This window comes from Bombus pyrosoma, linkage group LG5 (assembly GCF_014825855.1).
Source record: "Bombus pyrosoma isolate SC7728 linkage group LG5, ASM1482585v1, whole genome shotgun sequence".
In the NCBI taxonomy this organism is placed as follows: domain Eukaryota; kingdom Metazoa; phylum Arthropoda; class Insecta; order Hymenoptera; family Apidae; genus Bombus; species Bombus pyrosoma.
Window position 1 is genome coordinate 4,542,078 of NC_057774.1, and position 16,447 is coordinate 4,558,524.

The following is a 16,447-nucleotide window of genomic DNA, read 5'->3' on the forward strand; positions in this document are numbered from 1 at the left end:
GGCAAGGATGATGCATTGCGGTCCGGAATGCGGAAGGACGCGAGGAAAAAAGGTGAAGCGAAGATGCTTCCGCGGCTGCTTTCAGCCTGCTACGTTCTCTCCCGTTCCTTTCGTCCCTCTTTTTTCTTCCTCTTTTCGTAGCAGGGAATCTCTTCTCGTACCTTCGACGTCCGGCGTGCCTCGTATAAATGCTGTAAACCCTTCCGTGTAGCGGAAAACTTCCCTCGTTATCTTTGATTACGTTTTCGATTCTTCTTCGTATCGTGCCGTTGGCCGCAGCACCGCGTCGCGCAACTTCTCAGCTCTCCTTGCTCGAATTCCCCGAGTTGCTCGGAAATTTTGTAATTTACTCGATCGTTCGATGTCTCTTTGAGTTTCCTTCTTCCAACCGGGTTCCAGTATTAAGCGCGACGAAAGTATTTTAAAAGGTTCGTGCGCGCTGCTTGAGCCATATTTCTCAACGAACAGAAAGTAACGAACGACCGACTTGTTGCGCGGGGAGAGACGAAGAGAAGATAGAAAGGATTCGTGACAGAATTTGGTTGACCGTATGACTGATATCCGATTCGATTTCACCGGGACCCGCATCTCCGAAGAAAAAGCAACGGGAGATCGAGATTGGGGGGAAGAAAAGGCTCTTCTCGCTTCGGTCGAAGGCAACGAATCCGAGCGGAATTCCGGCACGGCTGTTCGATCGCGACGCCGCGCCACGTCGGTGAAATTGATTGATGTACGGCCTGTCGAATCCGGCGGCAGCCTATTTCCGGCTCGCAACCCCTTGCCCGATTCCTTCCAGCCAGTTCTCCGCATTAAGTCCTGGACTTGTCGGATTGAATCTCACGCCAGTGGAAAATGCACTCGACCGATTCATTGCGAGAAAGCCCATTACCCTCGCGTCGTTCCTACGACTGATCGGTGTACAGCAGAAATAACGTCCATTTGAAAATCAACGGCGCAACCGTGCGGAATTCAAAGTCTTGTTCGCCTTGCGAATACCGTGCTTTTTATAATATTCCAAGCTTACAGGCGTTCCTGCGCGATTACGATGGAGCCGTAATCTGGTTCGATAGGAAAATTCGATCCCAAGACTCGTATCGTCGCTAGAATCCGCGCGAGATTTCGTTTTGTATCGACTTCTTGTTTCTGTCGAGAAATTGGCTATTTCCGAAAAAGAAGTGCGGGAAAGTAGCGTGTCCGACATATCGATGACGGTGTCAAGATTAAGAAGAGCCTGCTTCTCCGGCAAAAAGTATTTGATCTTTTGCCTCGTATTTAGGTGGACGAGGAGGACATTAATAGAGTTCTTCCGGTTGTCTAGTCGGTCAATCCACTTTGCCATCAGAAAGATGAAGAGTCGGGAAAAATCTTCCAACGTCTTTCCCCGAGCGGCCGATTGGCTCGTCGATACTTGGCGTAGCTACAGAACGTCTCTATTGTCCTGGTGAATGGTACAGCCAGCCTAATCACTGTACCCCATTATAGCGGCTATCTCTGCCTTCCTCGTTTTTCCTTCTTTCCCGCTTCCCGTCCTCCCCCCGCTCTTTCCGCCGCCTCTTCTCTCCCTTCTTTACCTTTTAACCAATATTCTACTGCTGTCCCTATCGATGCTGCGTCGTCCTTCCGTTCGTTGCTCTTCTTTCGTCTTTACGATCGCCATTCAAAAGGTTACTGCCGCTGCCAATGGCTCCAAGCGTTTTTTTAAGACCGACAGTTCGGAATCCTGGCTCGATTGCTACCTTGGGATTGATTGGCAGATTGAACGTGTCGATGGCCTCTTGTAATTCCTAGGCAAACCCTTTTAATCGAGCGAAAAGGGTCGTCTTCGTCGAAAGGGACCGGCACGTGGAGCTAGTTAGCTGCACGATCTATCAGAAAGCGATTCGTGATATCGATCGCGTTCAACTTACTCCACTTGTGCGTTTATATAGTTCAGTCATCGAAGTTGCGAACAATAGCAACCGCGACAGCTGGAAACCGAACGATACGAGTCGACCGAGGGAAACGAGCCGGATGCGATAGAAAAGCGACGAAAGGATGCGAAAGGAAGCAGCGCGTAGATGGGTGTCGGGAAAGCCGAGGTTACGATAGTCGCTTTGCTCGCCTAGAATGAAGTCAAATCATATTTTTAAGATGCAATTTCGACGGAAATCTCTTATGCCGTAGCAGCTGCTACCAGGCTACCGTTAACCTGTCTCCTTGCCGGCGTCCTTCCTGAACTACGACACGTATCCAGCGAAACGTCTCTCTCGAGTAAACACAAAGAACGAGGCGAACGAAAACGACAAGAGGCTGGATTAACGTAAACGAGAAAAAAAGAGAAGAAGAGCAGCGGGGACACGGTTGAGGAAAAAGAAAGTGCTCGTATCTTTGGTCATTTTCCCCTTGTAAGAGACATCGGACTTTCTGGCTTCCCTTGGCCCGACACGATACGCTTTAATCGGGCGACCATACTTTCCTTCGTGAATTCCGATTCGCGCCGTACGAACGAGTTGGAAAACTGAGACAACCTCGTACGCCTTCTGGATTAAACTTTCTCCCCTACGAAATCGAAGCCGAATCCCTTCGACAAACTTTCTCCGGATTCTCAATGCTGGCGCTAAGGTGGACGCGTGCAAAATCGTCGCTACCGATAAAGCGAACGGACAACGAAAAACTTTGTCACGTTGGCGAATTACTTTTCGAACGCTGTCTTCTTCGCGGTAAAAATTACTCTTAAGAGAGAAGTTTATAAAACGACGTGTAAAGAAGAAGAGTAGCGGAAATTCTATTCTCCGCGAAGCTCGTTCCCCTTGGAATTAACGCGGCAACTGTTTAAACGTTAGAAGAACGTAGCAACTTGCCATTCACGGTAACAAACGTAATTTTGCCTGTAACGGTAAAAGGAGGGCAAGAAGGAGTACGTTGAAAGTCTCTTATCGCTTTTCGCCATAAATCCGCGAGATGATCGGCTTTCAGCGTAGCGTGTTTCGCGGTGCGGTGAGGTGCGGTGCGGCGCTTTAATTCTCCGCGTTCTAACGGCGTTGTACTAGATCGAGCCTGTCGAACGATCTCATATATTATGCAAATAAAGGATTCAAAGTTTTAGCCAGTAAAATATACGAGCCATTATATGGGATAAGACTTGGTTGGCTACGGTAACGTGCCCTCCACGGTGATTTTCTTTACGTTCGCGGACGTTGTCGCGTAAATTACCTGTAACGTAGCTCGCTTGTAAATTTAGGGACGCACGCTGCTGCCTTTTTGTCCACCAGAGATTTTTCTCCGCGAATCTGGCATATTATGTTTCCGCTATTGTGGCACGCTAAGTGTACGGGAATTTTTGTACCGCTGCGTTGCGAGCTTCTACTTTACGAGATACACCCAGGCTTTTAATAGCGCCATAATAGTGTACCCGCGAAGCACGAAATACCGTATTCCAAAGGCTGAAATAACTTTGTTAAAAGAAAAAAAAGACGCCCGATTCGTGCAGCGCACGCTATCAACGAATTATTACGTCGTGTATCCGCCCAAGTATACCAGCAGCTATAATCGTAGGAAACGCAACGAGACAGCGACGTTGATTACGCGGAATATTAATCGATGAAATCATACGTACGTCGTGTATCCATGTCAATTTCGACCAGGGAGGATTAGCTCTGATGTGACACTCGAAGTAGACGTCGTCGCCTTCCTTGATATCCTCCGGGCTTAGCGTCGATCCAAGGTTCAGCGATACGATCGGCGGATCTGGAAACAGATTTTAATCGAAGCGATCACCACCACCAACGAGACAGAAAGAATAGAATAGCGTCTCGATTGAATTATCGAAAGTAGAAACACGATCCTATCGCCGAAGGTGTACGTGCGAGGATCAAGTAAATAATCGCGAACGATTTATTCCGATAATAGATAACAGGGATACCCGTTATCTCCTTGCCAAGCTTTTACTATTTTTTCTCATAAAGAAGGAATACGTTGAAGGGTTTGGATACATTTTATCGTCACGGTAGGCTCCACCCTCGTAGAATTTCATCAACTTGATACCAGGTCGAGGCACGCTCTCTCGGTTCGTCCTCATCACGCGACAACCTATCCACAGTTTCGATAAGAAATATGTATTTCCGGTTTCGAAGCTCAGCTTCTCAAGTTCCCGTTTTTTTTCCTGACCATGAAGCTTCTTTGCCTGTGATATACGACCGTCTCGATGTCAAGGGATTATCTTAATCCAAAATACTCGCCACGTACGCTCGTTCCACGGTGGCCACAGGGTTGCCGGTGAATTACAAAGAAGACAAATCTCTGCGGGTTTTGGCGCATGCTTATTCGCGTAATTTCTTCGTATTCTTCTAGCAGACGACATCGGCCACGGTCTCGCTAGCTCGACTGTCTTCCAGTCTGGCTTCACGGTCTCGCTTGGCAGCTGATCCTTTCCTGGTTGGTGTAACGTCCTCGAAAAATTCCAGTATTTTCTTTGCCTCTTGTATCTCTCGTCTTCATTAGTTTAATCATACCGGTTCCTCTTAGCTCGCTTTCTCGTCGGGGAGTTTATTCTTCGGGCGTTCTCGCAGGATTTTATCGCGCGCCACGATAAATTCCCTCCTTTCCGGTGGCTCTTCTTTTCCCCCGTGCACCGGCGTGTACTGCTCTTTCGAGATAGTATTAATTAGCTCGATCGCGTCTACTCGCTGCTTCTTCTCCCTTCAGCCCCAAGTTCAACGCCGCCACTTTTTAATTCTCGAACCTCCGTCGTTGCATCGTGCCGTTTCGCTCCTGTCCCTTGTTTTCCGCTCTTCTTCCGCCGAGGCGAGATACTCGTCCAGGATTGCAATAAATTCCACCCACTATCCTCCCCTTTCATTTTCTTCCCTGTTCCTCGCGAATCGAGAGCTCGTGTGTATGGGCGGAAACGAAGGTGGAGCACGAAAAACCCTGGGCCGGCTCACAAGGTAATGCGTAATTTCAACGATGCTGCTCGACGGTCAACGTAATTGGATACACGACGTGACGTTATTTCTCCTGTTCTCGCGCTTTTTCCTCAGACGCCATCGGGTATGTTTCTTTCCTGCTGTCGATACACCTGCCGTATCTACGCGCGTACTTTACTTACGGGACAGTGTTTGACAAAATCATACCAATGACGAGGAATCAGTTCCCCTTACTTTCTACTTATAAAGTTCCCAAATAATTAATTGCAAAAGTTTACGCCACTTCCGACGAGCTGTGCTTCCGGTCCGATCGGAAGAATCTTGGAAATCTTAAGCAGATCTTAATCAGATCTTGACAAGTGTAAAACTATAAAGTTTCAGGACGCTGGGATTTCCACCAGAAACTACATTTACGTTCGATTTATCCGCTGGAAGCGTAACAAGTGTAGCCGAAGTTAGTTTCGATTCGTTTCAGATCCATCGTTGTTCCATAGAAACACACTGTGACGAGTTTCGTGGCTACGCCGTAAGACGAGGTAATTACAGTCTTTCATAGTCTATGTATATAGGATGCGTAACGAATGTTGAGGTTATTAGATGTATAAAGAGAGAGACGCGTGGATAAATTATAAGGTAGAAAAATATATTTTAAATACAGAAGTGAAAAGTACAAGTATGAAATAATAATTTGAGCTGGTCCAGATCCGCACGCTAGCAGTGTTATCCTATAACTGAAAACCCCGAAGCGAACGTCGCCTGTCGACTGTTTATGGTCTGCCTTCGTCCCAATCTTTTTGTTTATACGCTGTCGATGGCTTCAGTGCTTTAGAAAGCTAAAAAGACCAGATGTAGAGTTTTCTTAGAAGTGGTGATCTTCAACACCCTCCCTAAAACTCCACGTCCTTACAAACAATTATCTCCCAATATTTTTCCGACTCTTGTCGCAAATATCTGAACCTTGACTTCGTCAATGCTTTCACAAATACATTTTCCAGTCACCTTTCTCTTTTCCATTCGAATTAATTTATTACTAAAAAAACTACGAGAAGACTAAAAAGACCAGATGTAGAGTTTTCTTATAAGTGGTGACCTTCAACAACGAATAACAATAATTTCGTAAGAAGGAATGCATGGTCGTGTGGTATTATCCACGATCGTCTTTTCACGATCTGGTTTTTACGCGACGGACGAATTTGTTTTTTGGCAAAGTCGACAAATACGCTCCGCGAGAAGGAAGTCTGTTCGCGTCATGACTTTTTAACCGATTCCACGAACGAGGATGGTAAAAAGGAAAGTCCATAGGGGCGCGAAATGGAACGAGTCGAGATGACGGAATACCCACCTCCCCCTGTCCTCAAAAGGGAGAAGAGAGAAGAAAAGAAACGTGGAAGCTCGTGGATCAATCGGAACGACCGAATTCATCGATGGCATCCTTTTTCTCTTTACGAGCTGTCCGTCCCTATATGTCACATATATCTTTTTTTTTGTTTTACGATCAACTAGATCGGAAAACGGTTCCGCGGAAGAACACCAACGATCGGTTTCGCTGAATTTCGGCTGTAATTCGCTCGAAATCCAGCGGAGGCCGTTTTATTGCAGCTGTAAAAACAAGGGTTGGGAGAAAAAAGGAAATGGAGGGAAAAAGGAAGAGAGGAGCGACTGGAGGGAGGAGTGCGTTCAACGTAAAAACGCTCGTAAATCGGCCGATTTCACGATGCGCCTCGATAGAAGATAAGAGCAAAGGATACGCCAACTCCATGGCGATACCCTATTTTTTTATGACGTTCGCGCGACGCGTATGCATACATTAAGGAGCGTCGGTCGAACGCGGAGCAAGTTTAGCACGACGAATCATCGAATATGCATTTAACGTCACGTCCGATCGTAAAACGTCGTACCAGGAAACGAATCGGGATCTCTGTGAAAAGAGCAATAGAATATATATTTATCGTATACTTACAGACGACGTCGATCTTCCAGGATTTCTCCACGAACAGTCCCGTAACGTTTGGATTTTCGGCCCTACAGGTGATCGATTTTCCGTGATCTTCCACCCCTGGCTCGAACTCCACCATGCTCACCGTCCGATTCTCCGATCTCTCCTCCTGCGTGACAGACCGTTCGAAGTTACGCAAAGTTTGTATTTTTTCGGCAGTTAAATGATCGAGCTCGATGGCTCGCTTCTTATCGAGAGTTATTCGAGTTTCAAATGATGGGAAGCTACGTAATGGTACGCTAGCCGTGTCAACGGCTACGAGAAGAACAAGATGCCCGAGCTTCTCCAGCAAATCGTTTTGGACCGTTGAAGAAGGAAACGTTTGTTACGCACTTCTGACGAAACATCGTTACGCTGTAGAGTTTTGTGTATACTGTGAAAGATATCTTGTTCTTCTCGTGTTTAACGTTTTCGTTTGACGTTTGAAAATGTTGTCACGTAAGAATCTTCGTACGTTTTGCCGAACGAGCTTCCGATACTGTATTTTTCACGCTATTTATACAACCTTTTCGATCGTTCTTCATTTCGCAACGAAGAGGACGCTTGCTCTTTTGCACCGCCACTTTGTCACCGTACAGAAGAATGTAATTTTGGCAGATAATAATTTTTACCAGGTATCGCGAATACCGTTCTCAGTGGCGTCGCTTGATTCAATTCCGCGGCGCAAGATGGCGAGAAACGAGAACGAAGGTAAAAGATAAAAAGCGAAGAGAAAAAATGGGAAACTAGTTCGACGGCAACTCGGCATGATTAATTTTGGTTATATTAAGGTCGAGAGGCAGACCGTAAGCAACGCTGGCAACATCTGCTGGAAATTCATTCCTATTAGCCCGGACTCGAAAGGACCCGGGTCCTGCTGCTAACGCCGTGGAATCCTTTCTAAAGAGTACCACCGGATTCTACCGAGCGTGAATTTTACCGGCAGCTTCTGACGCGAGATTCTTCGCTCGCGTTTTTCTATTTATTTTCCACCAGTGTCGAGAGAAAAAGCCAGCCGCTACTTCGACCGGGAATTTTGTTTCAAAGCGTGTCAACTGATACTACGCTCGACGCGGAAGCGCGTTAAGGGGTCGGAACCAAAACTTTCCTCCGGTTGGACACGTTCTCTTCCCTATTCTTCCTCAGTTTTTCTCACTTGGAACTTCTGCTCCTCAGCCGCAAAAAAGATGTTCTTTCCTCTGCGCGTAATATAGGAATTGTCGTTACCCAACCGCCGGAATTATACTTTTCCCTGCGCTCGTCTAATTTTCTTCGCGCGAACGTTCTCACGGCAACCGAGAAAAAGGAGGGAAAAGGCAAGGTGGCGACGAGCACAAGAGGGCACCGGAACGCGCAAAGGCGTCGCGGAATTTCATTTAGAAATATTTATACGCTCTTAAGTGCACCGATGCGTTCGCGTTTCGACCGAGTAGGAAATAAAGATGATATATCGCGCGATTACACGTCGACCCTATCGCAGTTTTCTCGGTACTTTCGGTTCGCTAACGAAACGCTTTCTGGTCGTGAAACCACGTAATACGGAACACGGTGGCGAACGAGTAAAGACAGCCTGAATGACTATGGGATAATCAGGATGGTAATGCAATAGAAGCGGTCTACGTGTTCTGCTGCTTATAGAATCTGCTTACGTTAATATCTCTCCTTGGTTCTTTCTTCAACCCTTACGCTATCCCCGGTATCCTTCGTACCCCTTTTCTTTCTCACCGTTCTCTCGGGACCGCAGCGCTCGTCTTCGTCGTTCCCTCTTCCTTCTCTTCTCTAAAGCCACGTTATGAGGCTATATTTTATTATCCGACGCTTGTGCCACTGGGAATTTTAAAGAGACGCGTCGCCGCGTAAACGAGCAACGACGTGGCCTTATCGTCCAGCCTGTTCGTTTTAACGGCGCGGCGTACTACGTTTCTCGTTTGTAACCCTCGATCTCTGTCATTCCCCGGTGATTTTAAGCAAGTGCTACACGGAATATACCGAAAGTCACGAACCGTTGGTTCGTGCGATCGCAGGTCTGGCGATTGGATAGAGGTTGGTTCGCGGTTGTTCCTTCTCGTAGGGAGACATCTATCTCGGAAGGGGAAGTCAACCAGCGGTGGATGCCGCGAAGGCGGTGCAAGATTCATTAAAATTCCTCGCGTTCCGTGACTGTTCGATGTCCGGCAACGCGGTGTCTCATCGGCGAATCTTCACACGTATCCGGTCCACGGCTCGTCAAAGAATTTTAATTTCATCGCATAAAAGTTGAATTGGAGCTCCAGATGGTCGCAGAATCGTCACGGACCCGGGTGTTTTGCTCGAATTAGAATTCAGCCGAGTTTCCATCGGTGACTGTCGTTTACTCTGTTAATCAGTCCGTACGCCAGAGTCTTGGTCCGTGCGTCGAGAGTACAAGGGCTTGGAGAGAGAGAGAGAAGGAAGGAGAGCACAGGTGCGACAACGAGCAAGGATATTGCGACTGCTGGTGCACGGATACGCCGTGCCGAGGCGTCGTTAAGCGTTGCGGGCAGGGCTTGTTAATGAACAACGCGAAATTAATTAGGGTCGCGCGTCAACGTGCCGAAGACAACGGCGGAGCTGTACACGTGCGCCCTGAGCCTGGTCGGCCAACGTTACATCTGTGATTCCGGATTATCGATAATGCGACCGCCTCGGGCCTCTGCCTAACCGTCGTGATTTAGGTACCAGCGTATCTGTTCGCTCGACCGAGCGCCAGATTAACTCGAATTGCGACGAGATTACGAATCGACGAGATCTCTAGCGCGAACTCGATCTTATCTTCGATCTTCTCTTTCGCTCCGTGTACACACTCTGTCGCGTGCTTTCCACCATAGACGCTTTCGTATCTTTTGTTTTTTGCCACAGAAATATCTCGGTCCAGTTAAAATCGCTTTAATGGCGGCGAATTATGCTCTTGTCGATCGTTTCGGTAAAGACAAATCCGACCTCTCAGCCGGATCCGAGAGGCTGCATTTCATTCGCGAACGCAAATGCTGCAATGCAAAGAAAATCCTCGACTCTGCGTGGTGGCGTTGCCTCGCCTTGATGCGTTGACGGCATCGGTGAGAAGCAGCAGACCGGGGCTTTTTCGCGAAAATGTTCCCCAACTCGCGAGAAGCTTAGCTCTCTCTCCCTCTCTCTCTTTCTCCTCTCTTAGTATTCCAAGGAGTCGAGGAAAACGCGTTCTCCGACCTACCTAGCCACCTACCTACATACGTTATCGGCAAGCATCGAATACTCCTATCGGCGTAGACGCCGATTTTCGCGCTCTGCTTTCCAAACAACCTAAAAGGGCTCCTAACTTTGTAACGTGGTGCGTAGTTGGCTGGAAACTCGTAGTTATGGCTTTTGAAAGTGCTGTCGGAATGCGCGGCTTCGCGTCAGAGTCTTTCTCTTCATCGACGTTCCATTTCGTCGATCAAATTCACGGTTCCGCTAAATAGCTCAGCCGCTTCGCCACGGGTTATCTCTCTATTTTCGACGTTCGTCCTCCTTCTCGTCCTTTTCATTCCTATCTGGCGATTATTCTGCCACGTCGAGAAGGAAAAATAGTGGTTCGAACGCGTTCACGTTTCTTCCGACCAGCGAAAAATTTTCGTTAAAATCCGCGACTGCATCGTTGCGATGCTTCCTAATGATTTCGACGTTTTCCCGTTCCCTCTCCAATCGACGTACGCCGTAATGGCGCATCGTCGTCGCGAACAAAGGGTTTCGAGCCTTTCGTGTACCGAATGTATCTTGGCAGGTTCATTTCGTAGCCAATAGCAATGCTCTTCGTGGCCGCGTTATTGGAAACGTCGAATATCGCAACTTCGAGTCCAGAGTTCTCTACTGGACGGATCGACCGATGTTCTTCCACCATATCGGGTCCACCGAAATACAGGAAATACAGCAGATTCGATCTTCCAGGCACCCCCAACAAATCATACAGCTGTTCGTTACTCTCTGGATCAATTTCCAACTCTCCGTCGATTCGAATAAATTCTTTGTAAGCGTATCATCCGTTTCTCGGTCACGACGCATCGTGGCATTGTAATTTTCACCACACATCCTAGCGGACATGTTGTTACGCGTCCGTCGAATCTCATCCAACAGCCATCTGCCGAATCTCAACTTTCGTTCACTTTCATTTTCGCTTGCTATTATACGAGTAATATTGAAATAAAAACGCGTTTGATTTTATTATTAAACATCGTACGAACGGAAAAACATTCGTAACGACGTACGGCGTACGAGGTAAATATTAAATGAAATTAATATCGTATGAAAAACAACCCGTGTTCGATTACTGCGCCGTCATTCCTGTTTTGTTTTGTTTTTCTTTTTCAATCAAATGAAATAGAAACCCTTTATGTTTGCAATAACTGTCGACTATCGTTCCCTAAATTAAAAAAAAAAAAAAAGTCAAGAAACTATATAAGCGTCGGTATACACCAATATGCATCATAATAGAGGATGAATTTCAAGTTCCGCTCGTTTGTTACGTAACTTTTAATTTTAGCACGTCCACTGGAAGAAACGTAAGTGAATCTGCGAGATTTCATTAGGAAATCGAAGGTAAGCGTTAGCGAGATTCGTGGAACGAAAACGAAGGAGAGGTGAGATCGCAGGGTGGTTAAGTCGACATTGCGTAATGACCAATTAGCATACCGCCAATGAAAATATCTGCAGTCGACAGGTGTGGTTGCTTAATTCAATCGACGTCCCTTGAAAGCGCCAGCCTCGATCCCACCTTCCGACCCTTCCGCCCTTATACAGCCCCTTTGCCTCGTACAATCGGACGCGACTCGAACCTGCGAATCCAATCCGTTCGAGCAGAGTGCAGCCATTTCTCTTGCCCTGCTGCACTTTCAGCGCTTGGTCCCGTTCCGTTTCAAAGGCCGACGCTAAGCGACGCGACGCGACGCGAGGCTTCGCTCGGCGTCTTCGTCTTCCCACCGCTTTGACTCTGTTTCCGAGCTGAGAATCTCTTCGGAGGAAAAGATTCGCCGCCGAGGGGTATAGTTATCGGTTCCCCCGAGCGTTTCGACCTTTTCAACCGTTTCCTATCTCTCCTTTCCGCTCTCTCGTTACCTTTTCTTTCCTTCCTCTATTCGACCACGAACCTCGACGAGAGCTCTTTCGAAAGATAGTTCGATACTCGTTGCTCGTAACTCCGGTTCCAGCTACTATGCAATGGGAAATCGAGCCGTCCACGTTTTTAGCGACTGTTTCATCGAGTATTGTTCGCCTCTTCGTCGCTTCGGCTCGGCCTGCGTCCCGAAATCTTGGCACAGTTCTCGTTAAATCGCGATAAGACTCGTTAGCGGACGATCGTTTTTCAATTACGAGGACGCGCGAATACCGTCTAACGATATTCCTTTGCCGCGTGCAAAAGGAACGTTCGCGAATGTCTTTAACCGCTACTGGCGACTATTAGCTCGCTGGGAGAAGGATGTAAAGCGAAAGGGCGGAAGTAGCGAGGCGTAATTTACGGGATACGGACATTCTGATTTAAATTTCGTCCAAGTGAAATTGAAATACCTTAGTGTCAGGACGCGTTACCGTATTTCATCGTAGCTGCGTCCAGCCCTGGAGAACGGGCCGGGTTAATTAACAACTAGCAAGCCCAACGCGCCGACTATAATAAGCAGCTTAGGTGTTAATTAAATGCCGCCTGCTACCTTTTGTTCCTTCGTCGCAAACGCGACAAATTTCGTTAAGGTGATGCGCTAATAATTAGAAAGCGATAACGAGCGGATTATCGGGGTCTAGTTGCGCGGATAATGGACCAGCAGGCCACGCACAGGAAACACATATTTTCGCCTACCGACGACGATAATAAGTTAGTCGGACCGGCACGATGCTGCGTTACACCGCGCTCCACCGTGTCTATCGATATCGCATTATCCGGCCGCTATGAGATTATCCCGAGGAAATCGAATTTCCAACCGACGAAATTAGACCGCGGCGTCTTAATTTCGGGTTCGCTCGCAACGAACCTTCCTGTCTTTCCGACACGACCTCACCGCAAACCGGATACGAGTTACGAGAAACGGAAACTTTGCCGAGGAAATTTAGCGACGCGAGCATTAGCGACGCCGCACCTCGCCTTTGTTTATTTCGCACGAACGACGAGGGGAAAAAAAGCAGAAAGCTTCGGCTGAAAGGAGATACCAAGGGGAACCAGGCTTTGTTCCCGGAACAAAGGTTGCACGCGAGACTTTCGAAACAGGGTAGAGAATTCGGACTAAGCTTCTAACCTCGATCGCTCGTTATTTCTTTTTCTCACCGTGGTGTGTTTCAGCTGTCTTCTTCGTCCCTTGTACCAAGTTATCACCGCTGGTGGCCTCGAGCCGATGGTCTCGCATTCCACCTCGTACCGTTTCCCAGCCAGCAGAGATTCGTTTCCGACTCCCTTTTTCCCTGGCCTCCTTATGGTAGCCGTCAACGGTTTCACTGAAAATCAACCAACTAGAATTACGACGTTTGCCAATCGATAGATCGATCGACGGATCGGTCCTCGATGTCGACGCTTCACGTCGTTCTCCTTTTTTTCGAATCACCGAGTCTCGCAACCGCGCACGGACCGACGACGCTAATCGGGCGCGATAATTAAAGTGAACCGATAATTAAGGCGGACAAACGGGCAGGGGATACGTGAGCTCGATGCAAATCGTGCGGCCGATTTAACGTTGTAAAACCCCGGCAGGTCGATTGCCAGTCATTTGTCATTTCCGAAGAACGATTCTCGGCCCTAGGGCGTTCGCTTTCGGGCTTTTCCGCAAAAATACCAATAATCGTTTGCTAATCTTCCATCTTTCTGTCCGTTGGTTCGCCTCTATCTTCCGATCGATCGATCGACCGAAAAATCGGCGGACGCGAATCGCAAAAAAGGTAGATTCGATCGCAAATTATTTGCCAATTTCTTTCGCGAACTTCTGCCGTGATAACGATCGCTACACGAGGTAAACATTGATTTTTCAGCGCGTGTGTAAACGCGTGGAACGATACTGTTGCGAGCGAGGCGACGATCGCTTTGACGGACGATAAATCCGAGTATCCAATTGGCCAATACCAGCCAGATACGATCCGTTCGTGCGTGAAATATGAAAACTACGAGAATAGGTCCGTGGCTTCGTACACCGTACCACTGTACCATTTCTGTTCTCATTCGACTGCCAGCGATAATGAGTTTCGACATTTTTCTCGCGCATCCATTCTCCTCTACTCGTGTTCGTTTCGTTTTGCTTCGCTCTGCGAACAGTTGTAGCGCGGCATTCTCGAGAATGCACGGAAAGACGCTGCCACGAATTATCTACGAAAATACCATTATATCGATTTGTTTCTCACTCGGTTTACGATTAGTTAAATACAGTAAATCGCTGAGAGAATGCGTACGAATTCTACGAGTGCTGCTACATTAGTAATTTTTAAGCGAACAACATAGCGGATCGCGTGCACGCAAATATTTGATTTGCCGGATTTCCGGAATCACCGGTCTTTTCGATTATCCGCAATCTCGTCTATCCTGCGCTTCCCCGGCAGCCGTCTAGCCCGGCAACGGTTCGCCTCGTCACCGTTCAGGGGTTTTTTAATTTCTCTTTCGTTTTTTGTTCCACCAGCCATGAGATGAATACACGCTCGATGCATGGTCACTTGGTGCAGGTCGCAAAAATCAAAGAGCGAGCATCGATCAATCTCCCTTTTTCCCTCTTCGTCCCCATCGCTTTTTCTCTCTTCCGTACGCGTACACCATTGCCGCGGCCACTCTGCTCCTCTTCCTCCCCCTCGCCATTTCTCTCGCTCTATTCCGCTCACTCCTTCCTTCTTTCTCTTTCCCTCCACCCCCTCGTTCCGTTATCTCGCGCACGAAGCGCAGATTTTTTTTTTTTCGTTCGCCGCTATGATGGGTGTTCTCGTTCGCCAATAACGGGTCTTCAATTTCGTCATTCGCTTCGTCGAAAATTTCTTGACTCTCGAAAGGACGGATCATTCAGTGCCGATCAATCACGGTCGTCGTTCGCGCCGTCGTCGGCGCTTTCTTTTTTTCCAACATCGTCGACTCGCCGGAAATAGACGAGGCTTCGGTAAATATCTCGTAGAATTTCCTCGAACGTTTATTCGTCGAACAGCGAGATGGTAGTAGGATGGAATGAAATTTCCTTTAGGCGAATCTACCCCTCGCTCTAGTTTCTCCCTTGTAGCGGTAACCGTGCCGCGCGAGGCCAGATAATTGATCTATGAATTTTTCAGTTTACTCTCGAAATTAGTATTTCGTCGTTCCGGGTTATTGGGCGGTCGCGAGTTAACGAAGAATTCTAATTTTGAGAAAGCCCGAGGTTTGCCCGCTTTCATGGTTCTTCGGCTTCTTGCAGCGAGGGAGAAAGAGAGAGAGAGAGAGAGAGTGAGTGAGTCAAATAGAGATAGAGATACATAGATAGAGAGAAAGAGAGAGAGAGAGAGACACGGATGAGCCAGGTGGGGCTCGAGGCAGGATTTAATATATTTCTCGTCTTATCTTGCCTTATCTTCCCTTAAAGGCGATTCACAGCGGCGAGGGAGCAAAGGATGTTGGCCCACATTTGCTGTCTCGTAGATGTTATCGTTAATGCGGGACAAGATAGGCTCGGGGTGAGGCTTCTGATTTGTTGGCCACGCGATAAGAATTTGTATCTACTTCTTGTCTTTATTTCATTCCTCTTTTAACGACGCTCCACCATCGCCTATGGCTATGCCTAGCGGCTCTTAACCCCGGGGAATTACACGATTTCTTTTGCCCTTCGACGTCCATCTCGTCTCTCGCTGCTTTCTTCCTCTGCTTTTATGGTTGGTGGTATGACGAGAGAAAAGACGAGATAATTGTTACTCACGGTTAAGTTCCAAAGTAATCGAGGCCTCCTTTGGCTCGATCAGGTCCGTGTTCCTTGCCTGGCACGTAAAATTCGCCCCGAGCTCCGACCGAGTGATAGGCTGCAGAGTCAGTCTACGGAGGAGAAGATTGGAAATGAAAATTAACTGTAACGCTTGTGGCGACACGAGGAAGGAAACAAGGCGTCGGCGTACCTGTTTTCTATGACATCGCCAGCGTTCTTCTCGTACTCCTCGTCTTTGACTTGGCCATTGACGAGCCACCGGACCATGGGTTCTGGCTTGCCTGGAAAAGCAAATGAAAGTATCGTCAAGAACGACGCGATGCGTCTCGTGGAAGATTTAGAGCTCGTAATTTTTATTCGTCGCTGTGCCGCGACAGCGGAAGCGGAAGCGGCGATGGGAACGGAAACTGCGATCTCGTGTTCGTTTCGGCGAAACGTTAACTCGCCTCGATAAACCGATCGATCGAACGGAACGAGCGCTCGCGAAGATTTACGAAACATCGAGCGACAACATCAGGCCGAGCCACGAAAGTGAAGCAAATCGCGGCCCCGTATGGTCGTAACGACTCGCGCAAAGTGATTTCGACCCCGGTGAAAAGACTTGGAACGGTTGCTCGTGAGACCAAAGGAGAAACGGAGTACGAAACGCGGTTTGGCAAGAGAAGGGAAGGATAGGGCAAAGCTGGCTGGATGGCGAGAGG

General features: G+C 47.9%; 1 protein-coding gene across 7 annotated transcripts in view; it reads right to left on the reverse strand.

Moving 5' to 3' along the window:
- The window catches only part of LOC122567533 (nephrin), a 253,645-nt gene that overhangs the window by 31,105 nt on the left and 206,093 nt on the right, over positions 1 to 16,447 (reverse strand). For all 7 annotated transcript variants that reach the window (XM_043726172.1, XM_043726175.1, XM_043726174.1 and 4 more), the window contains 5 exons: positions 15,937 to 16,027; positions 15,744 to 15,856; positions 13,163 to 13,329; positions 6,865 to 7,009; positions 3,596 to 3,726 (listed from right to left, as the gene is read on the reverse strand). In XM_043726172.1, the coding sequence (XP_043582107.1) occupies positions 3,596 to 3,726; positions 6,865 to 7,009; positions 13,163 to 13,329; positions 15,744 to 15,856; positions 15,937 to 16,027 (647 nt within the window). The remainder of the gene's footprint in view (positions 1 to 3,595; positions 3,727 to 6,864; positions 7,010 to 13,162; positions 13,330 to 15,743; positions 15,857 to 15,936; positions 16,028 to 16,447) is intronic.